General features: G+C 42.6%; 1 protein-coding gene across 7 annotated transcripts in view; it reads right to left on the reverse strand.

Annotated features, from left to right (window-relative positions):
* Positions 1–17,816, reverse strand: part of STARD13 (StAR related lipid transfer domain containing 13) — a 572,996-nt gene that overhangs the window by 25,638 nt on the left and 529,542 nt on the right. For all 7 annotated transcript variants that reach the window (XM_055360572.2, XM_063697258.1, XM_055360571.2 and 4 more), the window contains 2 exons: positions 13,525–13,588; positions 142–1,502 (listed from right to left, as the gene is read on the reverse strand). In XM_055360572.2, coding sequence (XP_055216547.1) covers positions 142–1,502; positions 13,525–13,588 — 1,425 coding nt within the window. The remainder of the gene's footprint in view (positions 1–141; positions 1,503–13,524; positions 13,589–17,816) is intronic.

Below are 17,816 nucleotides of genomic sequence, written 5' to 3' on the forward strand. Positions count from 1 at the left end.
AAATAATTCCTAATCACATACATCACTTAGAACAGAGTCAGGCATTTAGTAAGTACTCTGTGTACGTTTGCTAAAGAAATAAACAGAACACAATTACTACGAAATGGATGAAAAATCATTTCACAAATGCATGCCACCTACCTGTTTGGCCTGGTCAGAGAGGCCCCTACACCAGAATCCCTCCTGTCTCTGACCCCAGGAAGCTCAGATTCATTAAGAGATGTTACATCTCTTTCCACATCACTGGGTGTCGTCCGACCTTCTGAGACAGAGTTACCTTCAAAATCTAAGGTGATCTGATTAGGAGATGGAAAGGGGGATAAGCCAGGTTCCCCAACCAACGTATCATGAGTTTGCAGTTCAGGCAAGACATCTTTGGACCAGTCATCGACTACCTCTTGGAGCCCATTGACATGCTGCAGAATGTCATCCAAGTGAGGGAAAAGGTCATCTTTCTCCAAGTCCAAAAGATCTCCTGTGCTGGCATACAGATGGGAGCCAGGGACATTGTCATAGATACTGACTCGGCTGGCTCTGTGGCAGGACGCCATGAGCCGGGGCTCCCTGGCACCAGGGACCTGCTCTCTGCCCAGGGAGATGCTACCGGTCCTCCAGTTAACCCCATTGCTACTATCTGTGGGAGAGAGGCTTTCAATAGAAAGTGCCTTGGGGAATGTTCCTGGTTTGTGATCCTTGGGAATATGCACCACCAAATTCTCTTGGGAGTGAAACTCATGCATACGGCTTTGGTCCCCTGCATCCGGCAGTGCTGTCCCCGCCAGCACATCTAGGTCCTCCAAGTACATGCCCCCGCGCTTGTTGGCCTCGTGGCACTTGCGTTCCTTCAGGCAGGGCGTGCTCACCCCGCTGCTGCTGTGCTCCGATGGGCTGCTCTCGCCACTCGACTTGCCAGAGCATGGGAGCCCTTTTCTGCAGGCAGGTGGCGGCGAATTCTGGAGATCTCCATTTGGTATTTGGATGCACTGCATAGCCTTAAAGGACTCTGGCTCCTGCCGCAACATGGGCCCGCTGATCACCAGGCCACCTGTCCGCCCTGACCCCTTATGCCTCCCGTGGGCTCCCTTCCCTCGGAGTGTTTCCATGCGTTTCAAAAATGATTTGGCCCTAGCCCTCGTGGGCTTCTCATTCTTGGGGTGGAAGGGGTGGTTGAGGACATCCCTTGGGGGCTGCGAGAGGCTGCTGCTGACGACTGGGGCATCCAGCATGACCGGGTTGTCTGTACAGCACTGGCCCGGCTGGCTGCGACTGTCGCTGCCTCCACTGCTTTCGCTGTGAATGGAGCAGACCTCAGGCTCGCTCAGGTCTGTGAGGACGCTCTCACTGCTGGTCGTGTTCCTCATCCCCGTGCCTCCCGGTGACCCATTTCTGTCTCCTCGAGGGAGCAGCGTGTAGAGGTCGTCCACACGAGACCACCTGCGACTGGTTCTTTGGAAAGTCCATTTGTTGCTGATACAAAGATCTTCCTCATCGGAGTCGTCACCCTGCAGAGCACCAAGGAAAATGCTCATTAGCAGATAGCGTGGCTGAGGCAGGAACTCTGGGTGCTCTGAGGGCAGCCCTGTGTGGTCCTCCACCTCCCTCCCCTCTGTCCTCCCATGCACAGGTGTGAGCTTCTTGGGCACCTCTAAGCTGTCCTTCTACCACTTGCACTGTCTTGTACATACTCTTCCTCCCAGTGGCCAGAGGACTCTTCTCAACTTGCCAAGCTTTCTTCCTTCCCATTTTCAAAGAGGTTTTGAATGTTTCCTTCCTTCCTCTCTAAGAAGCTTTCCCTGACTGATTATAAAGAGGGTATAATTACATCAGACTAGACGGTCTAAATATAAAGCACCTGCAGTCTTCTTTTTCACAAAGGAACTCAACTCTGCCATAAAAGGCACTTACTTCTTTCCAGAAACCTCTTCACTGAGCCCCGGGGACCATATTTCCAGCTTGCCCCATCTGAATCTCAGCTTCAGTATATCTCAAAGCTAACACTCCTTATTTTAGTCCCCTGCACTTGATTCTTATCGTGTATTCCCTGGATAAGGTAACAGCAAAATGAACCACTGAATTTCTTTAAGTAGAGATGAGGGAGCCATTCTGGAGATCGCTATTTGTGATCCAATCCGGCTACTCTGCTTGAGCGTCTTTTTCTGTGGAATCAACTCTGAGTCAGAATGCCGTTGGCAGGATGCACACCTCTGTGTGGCTGCAGTGGGTCCCCGCGGCTTGGCACTGTCTTACACCCTGCGCCTCACACATTGACTCTAGGTGTCTGGTTTCTGCCTGAATTTGCAGCCCTTGAGAGGGGAGCATCTGCATTTCCTGAGGCCAGAGATGGCCTGGTTTAGCTTTGCATAGCCTTGGGCCCAGCGCAGACCTTGACCTAGAGCATAGCATTTCCTTCTGAAATAAACTGAATCATTGGATCCTGCTTCATCCTCACCAAGCACATCACCAAGACCTAATTCTGAACTGATTTTCAAATCTGTTCCCTCATTCGTAATTTCACTCTCATTCTCTTAGTGTAGGCCTTGCCACCTCTCTCTGGATCTGTTACAGTAAAAATGTGGGAGAAACCCTGTCTCCAGCATCTTCCCCATCTAAATAGCTTTCCACAGTGTAGTCCAAATCGAATCATATGATTTTTTTTTTCAGCTTAGAAGCCTTCTGCTTGAGAGCCTCCCCTCTCAGTTGTTACAGGTAAAGTCATCAAGAGCCGGGCCTGCTACAGTGAGCCGTGATGGCACCACTGCACCCCAGCCGCAGCGACAAAGTGAGACACTATCTCAAAAAAATAAAAAAGAGCAGGACCTGTGTTTCTCTGTTTCATTATTCATATAAACATATTTATTCATATGTATAGCCTGTCCAATGCCAAGGACATAATAATTGCTTATTTTTTGTGAATTGAATTAAATTTATTTTACTCTACTTGGGTGTTCAGTTTTAAGACCTGGTTCCAAGTGTCAGTGACACCAGTTAAGAGCTAGGTGACTGTCCACAGTCTACTTACCCTCTCTAAAGTAAGTTTCTGCCACTTTAAGATTGAAGCGGGTCTTGCCTCATAGGTTTGCTAAAGAGAATAAAGAAGGTAGTGCATTCAGCAGTCCCTCACTGAGAGGTATTTGCTTATTTGTATCTTTCAATGTTTGTTCAATTGCCTACTAATCTTTTTATGTATCTAGCGTCCACTTTAACTCCCTTTAACCTTGCAGTGTGTTGTTTTTAAGGAAACCTAAGCAGATGCACAGTTAACCATTGTGGGGATCCTCCTATTCTTGTTTATTCCTTCAAAATCTAGTTTCCGTGTAGGTTTGACTAAATGACAAACTTGAACATTCAAGTTTAAAGTGAAAGCAAGTACAAAGCCAAGGTACAGAAAAGAATTCTATGGCTTAGAAGTCAGGTGCGGTGGCTGATATGGTTTGGTTGTGTTCCCACCAAAATCTAATCTTGAATATTGTAGCTCCCATAATTCCCATGTTTTGATGTGTTATGGGAGGGACCTGGTGGGAGATAATTGAATCGTGGGCGTGGTTCCCCCATACTGTTCTTGTGGTAGTGAATAAGTCTCATGAGAGCTGATGGTTTTATAAGGGGAAACCCCTTTTGCTTGGCTCTCATTCTCTCTTGTCTGCCGCCATGTAAGATGTACCTTTTGCCTTCCACCATGATTGTGAGGTCTGCTTACATGAAACTGTGAGTCCATTAAACCTCTTTTTACTTATAAATAACCCAGTCTCAGGTATGTCTTTATCAGCAGCGTGAAAAATGGACTAATACAGTGGCTCACGCCTGTAATCTCAGCTACTTGGGAGTCTGAGGTGGAAGGGTCTTTTGAGTCTAGGAGTTTGAGTCCAGCCTGGGCAACATATCAAGACCCTGTCTCTTAAAAAAAGGAAACAAAAAGAAACAAAAAAGAATCCTACAGCTTGAGATCACAGTGAAAAATGAGTCTGAGTTTTAAAAAAGTTGTATAAAGCTCTGATGAAAGAGTTTAGAAAGTTGTAATTGTACAAGTGGAAAAAGGGCAAGACTCCAGAATGATGACTCAAAATATACTTTCCTACTAGTACTTTCTACTCCCTCTTTTCCTCTGATTGATATAATGAAAACTGACATATGGGGGTCATTTATACACAAGGTGCCATGATAGGCTGAACGCTGAACTTATTGGATTTTTGTATTGCATTTTAGGAAGCTAGTGAGAAGTTGATATTAAATAAGGACTATGAAAAAGCCCTTTTAGCAGACAGTTTTTGAGAAGCCAAAAAAAAAAGGATATGACTTTAAAGAAAATATAGATATTTTAAAACAGAAACTACAACATTTAGTGTTGGCCCCAACTACCTCTCTCAAACCTGGTTATGATGCCAGCACACCACATACTAGTTGGATAGGGACTCCTTTATTTAGGTTAAGAACACATGCCAAGCTGGGCACTGTGGCCTGGGAAGGGAAAGCCTGGCCCTGTTTGCTGGTCTCTAAGAGCTTATTATACTCACTTTGGCCAACAGGAAGATATTTACAGCCCAACTAAGGCATGTGAAAAAGTGGCTAACTCCTGGGAAAAAAGGAAAACAGCTCAGGGAAATTTTGCAGTATTTAGGTTGTTTGAACCAAAGCAAACAGACAAAAACCAAAGCAACAGAAAGCAAAATGCAACAGAGAATAGAAACAACCAGTCTTCTTTGGCACCCTGTGCCTACAATGATCATGGTATGTTCCAAAGGGTATTGAAATGGTTGTGTCTGTTTCTTCCACTAATGATGGATATTTCAAACTATTTGATAGTGACACACAACAAAAAATGTATTTTCCATCACAACTCAGGGCATGCATACAGACTATACCAAAGCAAAAAAAAAAAAGTTATGCTTAAGTAATTATCCTTGTTTGTTTGTATTCTGATACTTTTTAATCTAGTTTAGCCTATTTTATTTTTTTAAATGTTGTTTGTGATCCACCAAATTCACTTGACAACCTACCAAGGGGCCATGATCTGCAGTATGAAAAACACATTGCAGTAGAGTTTAAGGTTTTTTTACTCACTTGGGACCCAGCAGAGCATCAGGCACATTTCAGACTCTCCAGTGGTATTTATGGAAGTGTACTGATTGTTTAAAAGAGATTATCAGATTTCATCTGTTTGATAATTTTTTGAGGTTGACAATGAATAGTTTGTGATTATTTAGAAATGTAAAATGGAAATCTCTAGGAGTCAGATGTGTTTATAAAGAAAAGGATACATCAAACTAACTTTATTCTCCTGTCTCAGAAACCATGGACGTACCAGGGACATGGAACATCAGAATTTCAGCAGCACGACTGAAAATAGGTTCCCACGTTGTGGACAATATGGCTCACTAGCTAGATGCTACACAACGGGGTCCAATGTTTTGGCTTCCTTGGGCCATATTGGAAGAAGAAGAATTGTCTTGGGCCACACATAAAACACACTAACACTAATGATAGCTGATGAGCTTTAAAATATGGCCAAAAAACCTCATAATGTTTTAAGAAAGTTTATGAATTTGTGTTGGGGCACATCCAAAGCTGTCCTGGGCCACATATAGCCCGTGAGCCATGGGTTGGACAAGCTTGCTACAGAGAGTTTTGTTAGTAACTGGTTGAGTAACTCCTCTAAAGCGTGTGACTAAAAGACTGTAAATAACTGAAGGAAGCATGTCTCAAGGTTATGATCATTTTAAGAGTAACTTGAATGGGCCGGAAGTCCTGTTTTTAAACTATAAAGATGGTATTAGGCTATTTGCTAAGGGTTCTTTGAGACTCAGTTTTCTGAGTTAGAAAATGAAAACAATGATAACACATGTCTAGCATGATTTATCAACAGAACCAAATGGGACTATATGTGAAAATACCATATAAACCCTAAAGTGGTAGATGAAACTAGTTATTGTTGTTAGAGAATAGCAATATTGAGAAGTGTGTAGAGCTTAACAGAAGTGAAGGATGACCTGTTAATAAGATAAAATTTCATAAAAGTAAAATATAATGACTCTAACTTCAAAAATCAACTACAGGATGTGCAGGATAAAACGAACATAGTTCAACAGCCCCTCCTGCTATTAATAGACTTGAGAGTTCTGGCAGATGTAAGCTTAATGTGACTTAACCATGTAATATGGCTACTGAACAAAGACACCAACCTTAGGATGCATGACCAGAGCATAGATCCCAAGACTCAAAAGGTCAGTGCCCATTGCATTCTGCACTGGTCACATATATCAGGAACAATGGGTTCTTTCTAAGTGCTCCACATTTTAAGGGGTACATTTCTAGAGAAGAGTAATCAGAATGTCCAAGGATCTAAGAACCACAGCCTCCTGGGGTGGACAATTGAAAGAACTAATAGCTTGATTTAGAAATGAGGAACTCTAGACAGTGCTACTCAGAGTGTGGTCAGGGGGCTGCCAGTCCCCAAACTTGCTCTTTAATGAGGTAGATACAGAAATTGAGAGTAAGAATTAAAACCATTTGTCACCATTTGAAAAGTCTGTGCTATCTGAGCTCACAATCAGTGGATTTGTCTTACTGAACAGGGTAAAGACCAGTCTGGGTGTAGTCAAATTCAAACGGTGAGTCCTATGAGTGACAGCTGCATGGTACTGCTGTGTGGTCAATCTGATTTACAACAAGTGCCAATTCAAGGTTAGTTTGCTTACCATAACCCAAAGTGTATAATGTACAGAATCCACTGTTTCACAGGTAATTTACATTTATAACTTTATAATTATAAGAATTGGCTAGAGATGAAGAACTGAAGATGAATTTTGGAAATATAGCATCACTTACCTCATTTTGAATAAAAGGTGAATGGAATACCCTAAAGTGGCAAGTGAAAAGGAATACCCTAAACTTTTAACTTGCCTTAAAAAACCTTTCTTCACTGGTTTCCCTACGATGACTGGTACTCAAACAAAAGAATTTTAGATATACATTATTACCCATGAGTAACTTTGTTATCAATCCCACTTAACTTAGATAACAAAGAAGAAACTTGTTGTCACATTAAAAATCTTATGGCCAGGCATAGTGGCTCACGCCTGTAATCCCAGCACTTTGGAAGGCCGAGGCGAACAGATCACCTGAGATCAGAAGTTTGAGACCAGCCTGACCAACATGGTGAAACCCGTCACTACTAAAAATACAGAAATTAGCCTGGTATGGTGGTGCATGCCTGTAGTCACAGCTACTCGGGAGGCTGAGGCAGGAGATCGCTTGAACCCCAGAGGCAGAGGTTGCAGTGAGCTGAGATTGCGCCACTGCACTGTAGCCTGGGTGATGGAGTGAGACTCTACCTCAAAAAAAAAAATTATATATATCTTATACATTTGCAGTCAAAGTGTTTGTTCAAAGTGTGCATATGGGCATTTAATTGGAGGGATTTCTCTTTTAAAGTAAACTTTTTGTTCAGTTATGACAGATGAACAACAAAAATGGTATGAGCACAATTGTGATTCTTTGTATTAATCACATATACGCACACTTTCAATAAAAATCTGAACAGTTTTTGTAATTCTTTTCTATTGATAGCAGCAGGAGGCAGTCAAATGCCTAGGCAAATAGGGGCAGCTTCCTGGTGAAACCCCACCCTCAAGCCAAAGACAGTTTGAAGGCTGAAAGTCAAGCTGCAAATCCACAGACTGGATTGAGAACCTCTCTTCCCATTTGGCATGCTTTCCTCTGATTGATCCTCACCCTTCCTCTATTTTACATATACCTACCTTTCCCTAATTGGTTTTTTACACTGTCATGCCCACCTTTGATTGGTGTCTTTCTTTTAGCTTTTTTGCACACTCATAAACCAATCAGCAGGCACTCCCCCATTCTGAGCCTACAAAAGCCCAGACCCAGCCACACTAGGGGAGAAAACCACCCGACTTCGGGACCACCCTTGCATCCCCTCTCCACTGAGAGCTGCTGTGTCGCTCAACAAAAATTCTTCTCCACCCTCCTCACCCTTTAATTGTCAGTGTAACCTCATTCTTCTTTGATGCGGGACAAGAACCTGGGACCTACTGAACAGTGGGGTCAAAAGGGGTTATAAGCTGCAGCCCTCCTTTTGCTGGCGCCAAGAAGCAGCAGCAGGGCTGGGTTAGCCAGGGAGCCACAGGCTGCAGAGCAGGGTGACAGGAACAAAGAAGCAGGGGCCCCTGCCAGGCACAGAAGTTTCCGGCTGACAAAGTGGGGTTGAGAAAAATCCTGCATCATTTTTTCCTGTTATATTTGTTTTGATTATATTTATCAGTACTCACCTTTGTGTCAGTTGAGCCTAACAATAAAACATTAAGCCTTGTATTTTCTATAATTTGTTAAAATTAATATTTCTAATAATTCATTTGTATTGAATTTTACAAAAGTATCTTAGTCTGTGGCAGACTGGAAAAAAATAAAATAAGAAAACCAGTCACTCACCACTGACAGTTGAGAAACTGTTCTAGATTGAGCAAAGGTCTGCAAGCGTTTTCTGTATGGGGCCGTATCATAAAAATTTTAGGTGTATGCACCATAAGGTCTCTCTCTCACCTACTCAGCTCTGCCATTGTTGTGAAATGAATGGGCGTACTTACTGATCCAATAAAACTTTATTTATGAAAGCAGGAGCAGCAGTGTGCTGATTCCCTGTTCTGGAGGACAGAGCTAAAGGGCTTCTGAGTGAATGGGGAAATCCATATTCTGTGCTTCACCAGGGAAAAAAGCTAGGATCAGGTGGGGCAGTTTAGAAGGAATCAGCTCCTAGCTTATCATATGGAAGGCCTTTCTAGTCTGTAGAATAAAATAAATTGCCTTGCCATGTGAAGAGCTCGTCATGTTGAGAAGCTTATAATAAACAGTGGCTCAGCAAATTGTGAGGAAGAGGGATGCTCTAAGAAGCAAATCCTGCAGTGAGTGAGTGGGAGGTTGGAAAATAAGACCAAAGATCCTTCCAACTCAAATACCCTACAGTTTTAGGACATTCGCATGTAATTATTTGCAGTTCAAGGCTGTTAATACTCTCCAGCCAAGCGAATGATGGACTTTCTCTCATCTGACTGCTCTTTGGAGTTGCCAGGAGGTGTCTCATTTGGTGGGAGATGCGGGGGTGTGCAAGAGAGTGGGAAGTAGGGGTGGGGTGGGGGCCAGGCCCCTTGTCAACAGCTGCAGTGCCTCTGAAATGCCGACGGCATCCAGGCCAGGAGGTGCTGGCTGCAAGGTGGCAATTAGTCATGGTTTCTGTGTTGCTTTCCACCTTTGGTCATTATTTCAGAGAGCCTTATTAAAATTATAACTTCAACCAGAACCTTCTTTGGAAGCTGCTCTTTCTCTCTTGAGACATATTCCTAGGTAAGAGGAAAGGTAAGAGTCCCATGTGGATATGTGTCCTTCTCTTTCCTCATTTAATAAACAGCCTAATTGGAGTCTTCAGTCTCTGGCTTTTTACTTTGAATAGAAGCTGAATCACATAAACACTTTAATCAGGGGATTTCAATGTCATTATGGAGCAAGCGCGAATTTTGTAGGTAATAATGAGGAAGAAACATTTTCCCGAGAAAAGCTACTTTGTGTGTGCCTTGGTGTTTTTAATTTAGATGAGTCTCCGCTGTTTGGCTTTTTTTTTTTTTTTCTAAAAATGAGAACATTCTTCACTGAAATTATATATTCCTCAGAGACAGATGCCAACCAGACATTCCATAAAGAAGGGCTTTTTTTAAAAGATGGAATTTGGCCATATCTTTACACTGGAAACAGGAACCCACACGAATCCACAGCTGCAAAAGGCAACGCATCCATAGTCACATAGAAATTTAGACGTTAACTGGAGCTACGTGGCCGGGCCTGCCTGTTTGGAAGCAGGAATGGGCCGCTGGGAATGCCGCGGGAGTGGACAGCCCGAGCCGCAGGCGGCAGAAGTGCTGGTGTCCTGTCTCCTGAAATGCTCTTGGCTGGGTTGTTAGTCTTCCAGTGAGGTGTGCAGCTAAGCTCGAGAATACTCCTCCACCTGACTCTTACAGAGGCAGGGAAGGTCATCTCGAATCCTTAAAGGGTCCCTTTTCTCTTCTGCAAAACAGTCAGAAACTGTATTGTGGGAGGGTAGGGGTGTTGTCATTTCTCCCAGTGCTTTGGAAGTGGCATTTCATGTATAAGAAAGGTGTATGGCTAACCAGGCATGAAAAAGCCTTCATCATCATCATCATCACCTACTTGTGGACTTTTCACATTCTTCCTTGTGTCAGCCCACCAAAATCTACAGGATTAAACACAATTGCCATGAAGACAATAAATAAATTGTGGACTTTAGTACAGATGGCAAGAACCATGCCTCTTATAAAAACAATATACACAGTGAATTGAATGTATTGCTGAGGAAACATGAGACCCTTGCAGGTCTCAGGCCAAGGGCTAGAGGCTCACCCAGACTCCAGTTTGTCTCTGAATATCTCTGAAAGGTGAGGAGGAGCAGTCCAGTGCCAGATTTCCCAGATTCAAGTCCTGCCTCTGCTATTTCTGTGTGGCTTTGGGCAAGTGCCAAGCCCTTCAATTTCTGCAACTGTGACATGGAGTTAAGGACAAGGAATAATGCCTGGCGGGGAGGAAGCCCTGTGTCAGCTTTTGCTATCCCTACAAACTGCTGAGCCAGCACCTGCAACCCTTTCATAGGTCCGGCAGTCCCAAGGCACAAAGATTATGACCCCAGACAGTTTAGCTACTCGGGGATGACTTTCTGCAGAATTAAATGAGTCTGGGACTCTGCAGATTGGAGGTGGGGATTCTATTTCTATTTCTTGGATGGCTTAACATGGGGACATACCTAGAGGAAATCCCGCTGCCTTATTTTTCTTCCAAATAAATAAATACTGAAGTTGGCTGAAGCTTTTCACGGGGTGCTCGATTCTCAAGTCTCCTTTTCTATTTGTGATCATTTGGCCTAGTCTTAGCTCCTATTCATTTTTTTTTTCTATTTTTTCATAGTAAAATAAAGGATTAAATAAAGTCTTTGGCTTGTGTAAGAGGAAGATCACAGAAACGGGTGTCACAACAGTGTCTCCTAAGTGGTTGCTTCAATCTGGCCATGGATTCTGGTCATTATTGAGATTCATAAGTAGGTGGAGACCACATGTCAGCATTATTTATTTGAAAATTCAGGCCATGACTCTCCAATTTACAATGTGAAAAGCAATATTTTATTCAACTGCATGCATTCTGAGGCCTATAGCTAAGCAGGGGCTTTAAGGGTGTGTGCCACTAGATGCGATATAAAGACTACATTAAGGTTAGAATACTGAAGTGACCAATTTACAGAGGAGCTTTTGTGAAGGTAACGCACAAAGAGCCAAACAAATGTTATTCAAGCCCATCTCGCCTGTGGGTTTTGAAAAGCTGGTGACAAGGTAAAAATCCAATCACTCCACTGTGTGGAAACAACTCATGTCATTAGTTTTTTGGCATTTTCTTTTGTGATGCAGTGCAGCTAATGGTCGGTATAGGCAGCTGTATAGACCAGCCATTTGAGGACGCACACTTTAGACACACAGGCATGGCTGTGTTCAGTTTAATAGGAACCATGTGTTCCAATCAAAACAACATCTGACCCTCATGCTTCAAATAGTGTGTATGCTTCTCAAGGGGTCTATTCAGTCAGACAGCTGTTGGGAGGTTTATTCCCACATTTTTAATTTGTCTTTGGCCTGGACAAACTGCTCATGTTTTAATATTTCTCTGGATATTGTTTTTCACTGTTTTACCTCCTCAGCTTAAAGCTTTGGTTCCCAGCTCAAATCCCAAATTGTTTTTAAGGTGAGGTCCACCAAAATTCATTTGATCTTTTTTTTTTTTGGTGTTATTTTAGAGCAGAAATTCAGATTAAAGTTATTTTCAAAGATTAGGTTACTAAGGGGTAACTTAAAATCCTTTGGCTTTAATGATTCCTCTGTGTAGACCAGGATAAAAACACTTTCTTTTTTTTTCTTTTTTTTTTTTTTTTTGAGGCGGAGTCTGTCTCTGTCAGGCTGGAGTGCAGTGGCACGGTCTCAGCTCACTGCAACCTCCGCCTCCCGGGTTCAAGTGATTCTCCTGCCTCAGCCTCCTGATTAGCTGGGACTACAGGCGTGTGCCACCATGCCCAGCTAATTTTCGTAGTTTTAGTAGAGACGGGTTTCACCATGTGGGTCAGGCTGGTCTCTAACTCCTGACCTCAGATGATCCAACTGTCTTGGGCTCCCAAAGTGCTGGGATTACAGGTGTGAGCCACCGCAACTGGCCCAGAACACTTTCTTTTGATTCAAAGATTTTTTCTCTGATCCTTCAAAATATATGGAGGCTTGAGTTGCTACGTAGTGGAGATGTTAAATGAAAAAAGTAGTTAAGGACCCTAATTCTGAATTTCCTAAAAAGAATCAATTCAGTGAAAAAGAAAGGCTGTGCAACACTTTGGCTAGGAGCCTTGGTTTTGGAATTAGACACCTCCGAGGTAGAAACCCTGCTCCGCCGCTAGCTGCAAGATCGTGGGCAATGACCTAGCCTGTTCAAGATTTACCTTCCTTATAGAGAAAACAGAGAAGCCTCATCTCAGCGGATTAAATGAGATAATGTGTGGTAAGTACATAATCTAGTTCCTAGAAAACAGTACATATTCAATAAAGTACAGCTTTATTTCAAAACTCAAATCTCTAGTCTTATCCATAAAGAGGAAGCAGCACATGGCAAGTCCTGTGATGGGGAGGGAGCTTAGTGACTTTTCAGACTGAACCGAATTCCTTGTGGCTAGAGAAAAGTACACAGTGGGGAGAACGGTGAAAGGTGAGTCAGAGTTCAGGATCTTGTCACACCGTCCCTGGGCCCCCTCATACATTATCAGCTGAATCTGCCTGATAGTGGGGGCATCTTGACACATGCATGAAATAAAACACTACTGGAAAAAATGAGCCAGAAGTCACTCGCCATGGACCCCCAGATCCTTTCTGAACTTTTAATCTACTCACTGCTGTGAAGCATTTGAGTCTAATAAGGGGTTGACATTTACAACGGACACTTCTGAAAGATCACCATAAAGCACCGAGATATTTTACATCTTTATGCAAACCCTCTAATAAAAAAAGAAAGCAAAATGAAATGGTAAAACAAATAGATTTCAGTCTTAGTTTATAATAGACTTATTTAGGTGGTTATGATGAAATGGGACATGGAGAATACACATGGATGGTCAGGCATTTCAAAATTTTGCTTAGGTTCATGTTGCTTTTTTGTTTTTGGAGACAGGGTGTCACTGTGTCACCCAGGCTGAAGTGCAGTGGCATGATCATGGCTCACTGCAGCCTCAACCTTCTGGGTTCAAGCAATGCCCCCAACTCAGCCTCTCGATAGCTGGGACTACAGGCACAAGCCACTGTGCCCAGCTAATTTATTATTATTATTTTTTTTTGTAGACACAAGGGTCTCACTATGTTGCTCAGATTGGTCTCAAACTCCTGGCATTCACTGGCATAGCCACATTCTTATTAAGGTGTGGGCACCTACCTTTTTCCTTTGGAAGTTCACATCAAGTTTCATTGAGGCACACTTGTTCAACGTATTTAGTCGTCTAAAAGGAAAGAAAAATGTGATGATTACTTTCACTAATGAATTTAAATCTCTCCAGTTTGATAATCCTCCTTTATTTCCAGTAAAGTTGAAACTTCAGGAACAACCAATTATGTCCCAAGAGAGTACTGCACCCACAGAAGGTATGCTATATAGTAGTTCCCATTTGTGCTCCAGCCTCCTGACCTGAGAGGACTCTACCACTAAGCCTACCAATCCCTGCCTTTTCCCTAATCTAAACCCAGCCCTTTTCTGGCTTCTCTTTCCACTGTTCTTGGAATCCCTGGCCGATCATTTTAGCCATACTTTCACTATCTCCTCCAGTCGTTTGCCACCTTGACCTTGCATCAAGTCTATCCCGTTAACCTCCAAATATGGATCAACACAACTGTGTATCTTCTCTCCTGATCTCAGGTGGTTGTGTATAGGTGGAAAATAACTCACATCACAGTGCTGAATTATACATGCTATAGGCTAACTATGTCGCTCCAAAACACATACGTTGAAGCCCTCCATTCACATATGTGAATGCCCAATGTGATTGATTTGGAGTAAAGAAGTGATTAAGGGTAAAGGGGTCACCAGGGAGGAGCTCTGATCCCAGAGGATTAGTGTACTTGTAAGAAGAGATACCAGAGAGCTCCCTCTCTCTCTCTGCATGTGAGGACACAGTGAGAAGGCAGACATCTACAGGTCACAGGACCCTTACCAGGAGCTAAACCCTGCCAGCACCTTGATCTTGAACTTTCCAGCCTCCAGAACCGTGAGAAAATAAATTTCTGTTGTTTAAGCCACTTGGTCATGGTGTTCCATCATGGCAGCCTGTGCTAATAAATACATTTTGATTTTCACCCTCAGCTGGACTCTCAAAGATGTTACCCAGCATTTCTTTCATTTCGTTGGGATTACAGGCATGAGCCACTGTGCCCAGCCCCTCTTTCTGACTTCTATCATCCGTAGATTAGTTTTGCTTCTTCTTGGTCATTGTGTAAGTAGAATTATATAGTATGTATTTTTTGAGTGACTGTTTTTTCATTCAACACAACATTTGTGAGATTGACTCATGTTGTTGAGTATACCAATAATCATTCAGCTTAGTTCCTGAGTATGAAGACACACAATTGGGTTACCTATTCTCTTGCTGATGGACATTTGAGCTGTTTCCAGTCGTTTCTTTTGTTTGTTTGTTTGTTTGTTTTTTGAGACGGAGTCTCACTCTGTTGCCCAGGCTGGAGTGCAGTGTCGCAATCTCGGCTCACTGCAAACTCTGCCTCCCAGGCTCAAGCAATTCTCCTGCCTCAGCCTCCTGAGTAGCTGGGACTACAGGTGCACACCACCACACAGGCTAATTTTTGTATTTTTAATAGAGATGTGGTTTCACCATGTTGGCCAGGATGGTCTCGATCTCCTGACCTCGTGATCCACCCACCTCGGCCTCCCAAAGTGCTGGGATTACAGGTATGAGCCACCATGCCCAGCTTGTTTCCAGTTTTGACCAATGAATTTCTAACCATCGAATTCAATGGCTTCTTTTTAGCAAAGACCTATTAATAGCAATAGTCACAAATTAGTACCCATCTTTTCATCCTTGACATTCAAGATTATGAATTATCTCATCTCTCTGGACACTATCTCCTTCCTGCCACCAAGCAGTACTTGCCCCTTAACTATTAATTTTTTTGTTAGAATTCAGACTGAGGTCCATCCTTTTTTACTCTCCATGGCCTTACTGAAGAATCTTAACATAAATTAGACTCGAATGATACCCATTCCTCTGTCTCCAGCCCAGGCATCTCATCTGAGGCCAGAGTCACATTTTGCATTCTCTTCAAAACCTGTTTCTCCTATGTACTGTCTTGTCTTGACTAAGAGCATCACCAATGGGCCACTCAAACTAGAAAATAATGTCATCTTGAGGCTCTACTCCTTCACAGTCTACATTCGTTGATCACCAAATCCTGTCAATTATACCTCTCTGATGTCTTCGAAGTCTTGCCTCTTCTTTGGCCCTAATTCAGTCTCCTATCGTTGTTTATCAAGAGTCAGGCATCAGCCTCCTGATTGGTTTCACTACCACTTCTAAAACTTTACACTGAAACCAGTTCTATTTCTCAACTTTTTCTCACGTCGCTCACTGACTGAAATATATTTAATGACTCTCCTCATTTTCAACCACCTCCAATGTACCCTCTGACTACACATTCATTAGTGTCAGATATATCAGGCAATGCTGAGTTGGAAGCTGATCATCTCATCTGAGACCATCTTTGGCAGGATCTCAGCCTGTCTCTTTGGTCTGTTCCACGTGTGTTAGCATGTCTACCTAAGAGTGGGTGTGAAGTGAAAAAAAAATGGTTGATATTGCACATTTGGTGCCTCTGTAACAGGTTTGTTTAGTGAAGGATTGCCTGTTATTTATAAAATGAACTTATCTAGTGAACTTGTTCTTCCATTAGGGTTTGGAAGCACAAACAAAACACTCCATTCTGCTTTTCTGTGGAAAAGCTTTTGATCTATGACATACACACAAGACATCAAAGGAATCATCTTCTATATACCACAGACTCGAATATGCTTTATACTTTCTGACACATGCAGGAAGTTTATTTATTATTTTCTAAAGCTGAAGACTCTAAGTAGATTTGACTTTGTAGCTCTGGGTCCTTTTATTGCCCCTAAACTCAGATGTTTGCCTGTACCTTACAAATTGCTTCTCTACTTGGAGAAAGTAGTTGCAAAACATATATTTGATAAAGGACTCATATACAGAACACCTAAAGAATTCTTAAACTCAGTAACAAGTCAAACAACCTGATTTTTCAAATGGGCAGAATATTCAAACAGATACTTCTAAGAGAAGACATGAAAAGATGTTCAATATCATCAGTCACGAAAGAAATGCAAATTAAAATCATAACGAGACACCACTACACAACAGAATACCTAAAGTAAAAACGCTGACAACATTAAGTTTTAGCAAGGATTCAGAACTACTGAAACTTCCAAAGGGTACAGTCTGTTTGGAAAACAGTTTGGCAGTCTCTTATAAAATTAGATATATTTTTAGTACTTGATCTAGCAATTCCACGCTCAGCTACTTATGCAAGATAAAAGAAATCACATGTCCACAAAAAGATTTATATTTTTTATAATTTTTTTTTTTTGCTGTAAAAAGATTTGTACTTGAATGTTCATAGCAGCTTTAATCATAAGATAGCCAAAAAGTAGAAATGGCCCAAATGTCCATCAGCTGGTAAACGGATATAAAAATTGTGGTATATCCATACAATGGAATACTCAACAATTCTAGGCACTAACTATTGATACATACAACACTATGCATGAATCTCAGAGTCATTATGCTAAGTAAAAGAACCCAGACACAAAGAGCATACACTACAGGATTCCACTCATCAAAAAAATTTCAGGCAAGACAAAACTGTAGTGACAGGAAACAGATGAGTGGTTGCCAAATGCTGGCACTGGGGGACTTTTTGAGGTCACAAAAATGTTCTGTGTCACGGCTGGGCATGGTGGCTCATGCCTGTCATCCCAGAACTTTGGGAGGCCAAGGTGGGCAGATCGCTTGAGCCCAGGAGTTTGAGACCAGCCTGGGCAACATGGAGAGGCCCTGTCGCTACAAAAAAATATATATATAAATTAAGCCAGGTGTGGTGGCTTACGCCTGTAATCCCAGCACTTTGGGAGGCGAAGGCAGGTGGATCATCTGAGGTCAGGAGTTCAAGACCAGCCTGACCAACATGGTAAAACCCCATTTCTACTAAAAATACAAAATTAGCCAGGCGTGGTGGCACATGCCTGTAATCCCAGCTACTCAGGAGGCTGAGGCAGGAGAATTGCTTGAACCCGGGAGGCGGAGGTTGCAGCGAGCTGAGATTGCGCCATTGTATTCCAGCCTGGGTGACAGAGTGAAACTCCATCTCGAAAAAAAAAAAAAAAATTAGCTGGGCATGGTGGCACGTGCCTGTAGTCCTAGCTACACAGGAGGCTGAAGTGAGAGGATCACTTGAGCCTGGGAGGTCAAGGTTGCAGTGAGCTGAGACCACGCCACTGCACTCCAGCCTGGGTGACACAGTAGGACCCTGTAGCTGAAAAAATAAAGTTTTATGTCATGATTGTGGTGATAGTTACATAACTGTACATTTGACAAAATTAATCAAATTGTATGCTTTGGTGATTTTTTGGAATATAAATTATATTTAAATAAA

Source organism: Gorilla gorilla, chromosome 14 (assembly GCF_029281585.2).
Source record: "Gorilla gorilla gorilla isolate KB3781 chromosome 14, NHGRI_mGorGor1-v2.1_pri, whole genome shotgun sequence".
NCBI lineage: Eukaryota > Metazoa > Chordata > Mammalia > Primates > Hominidae > Gorilla > Gorilla gorilla.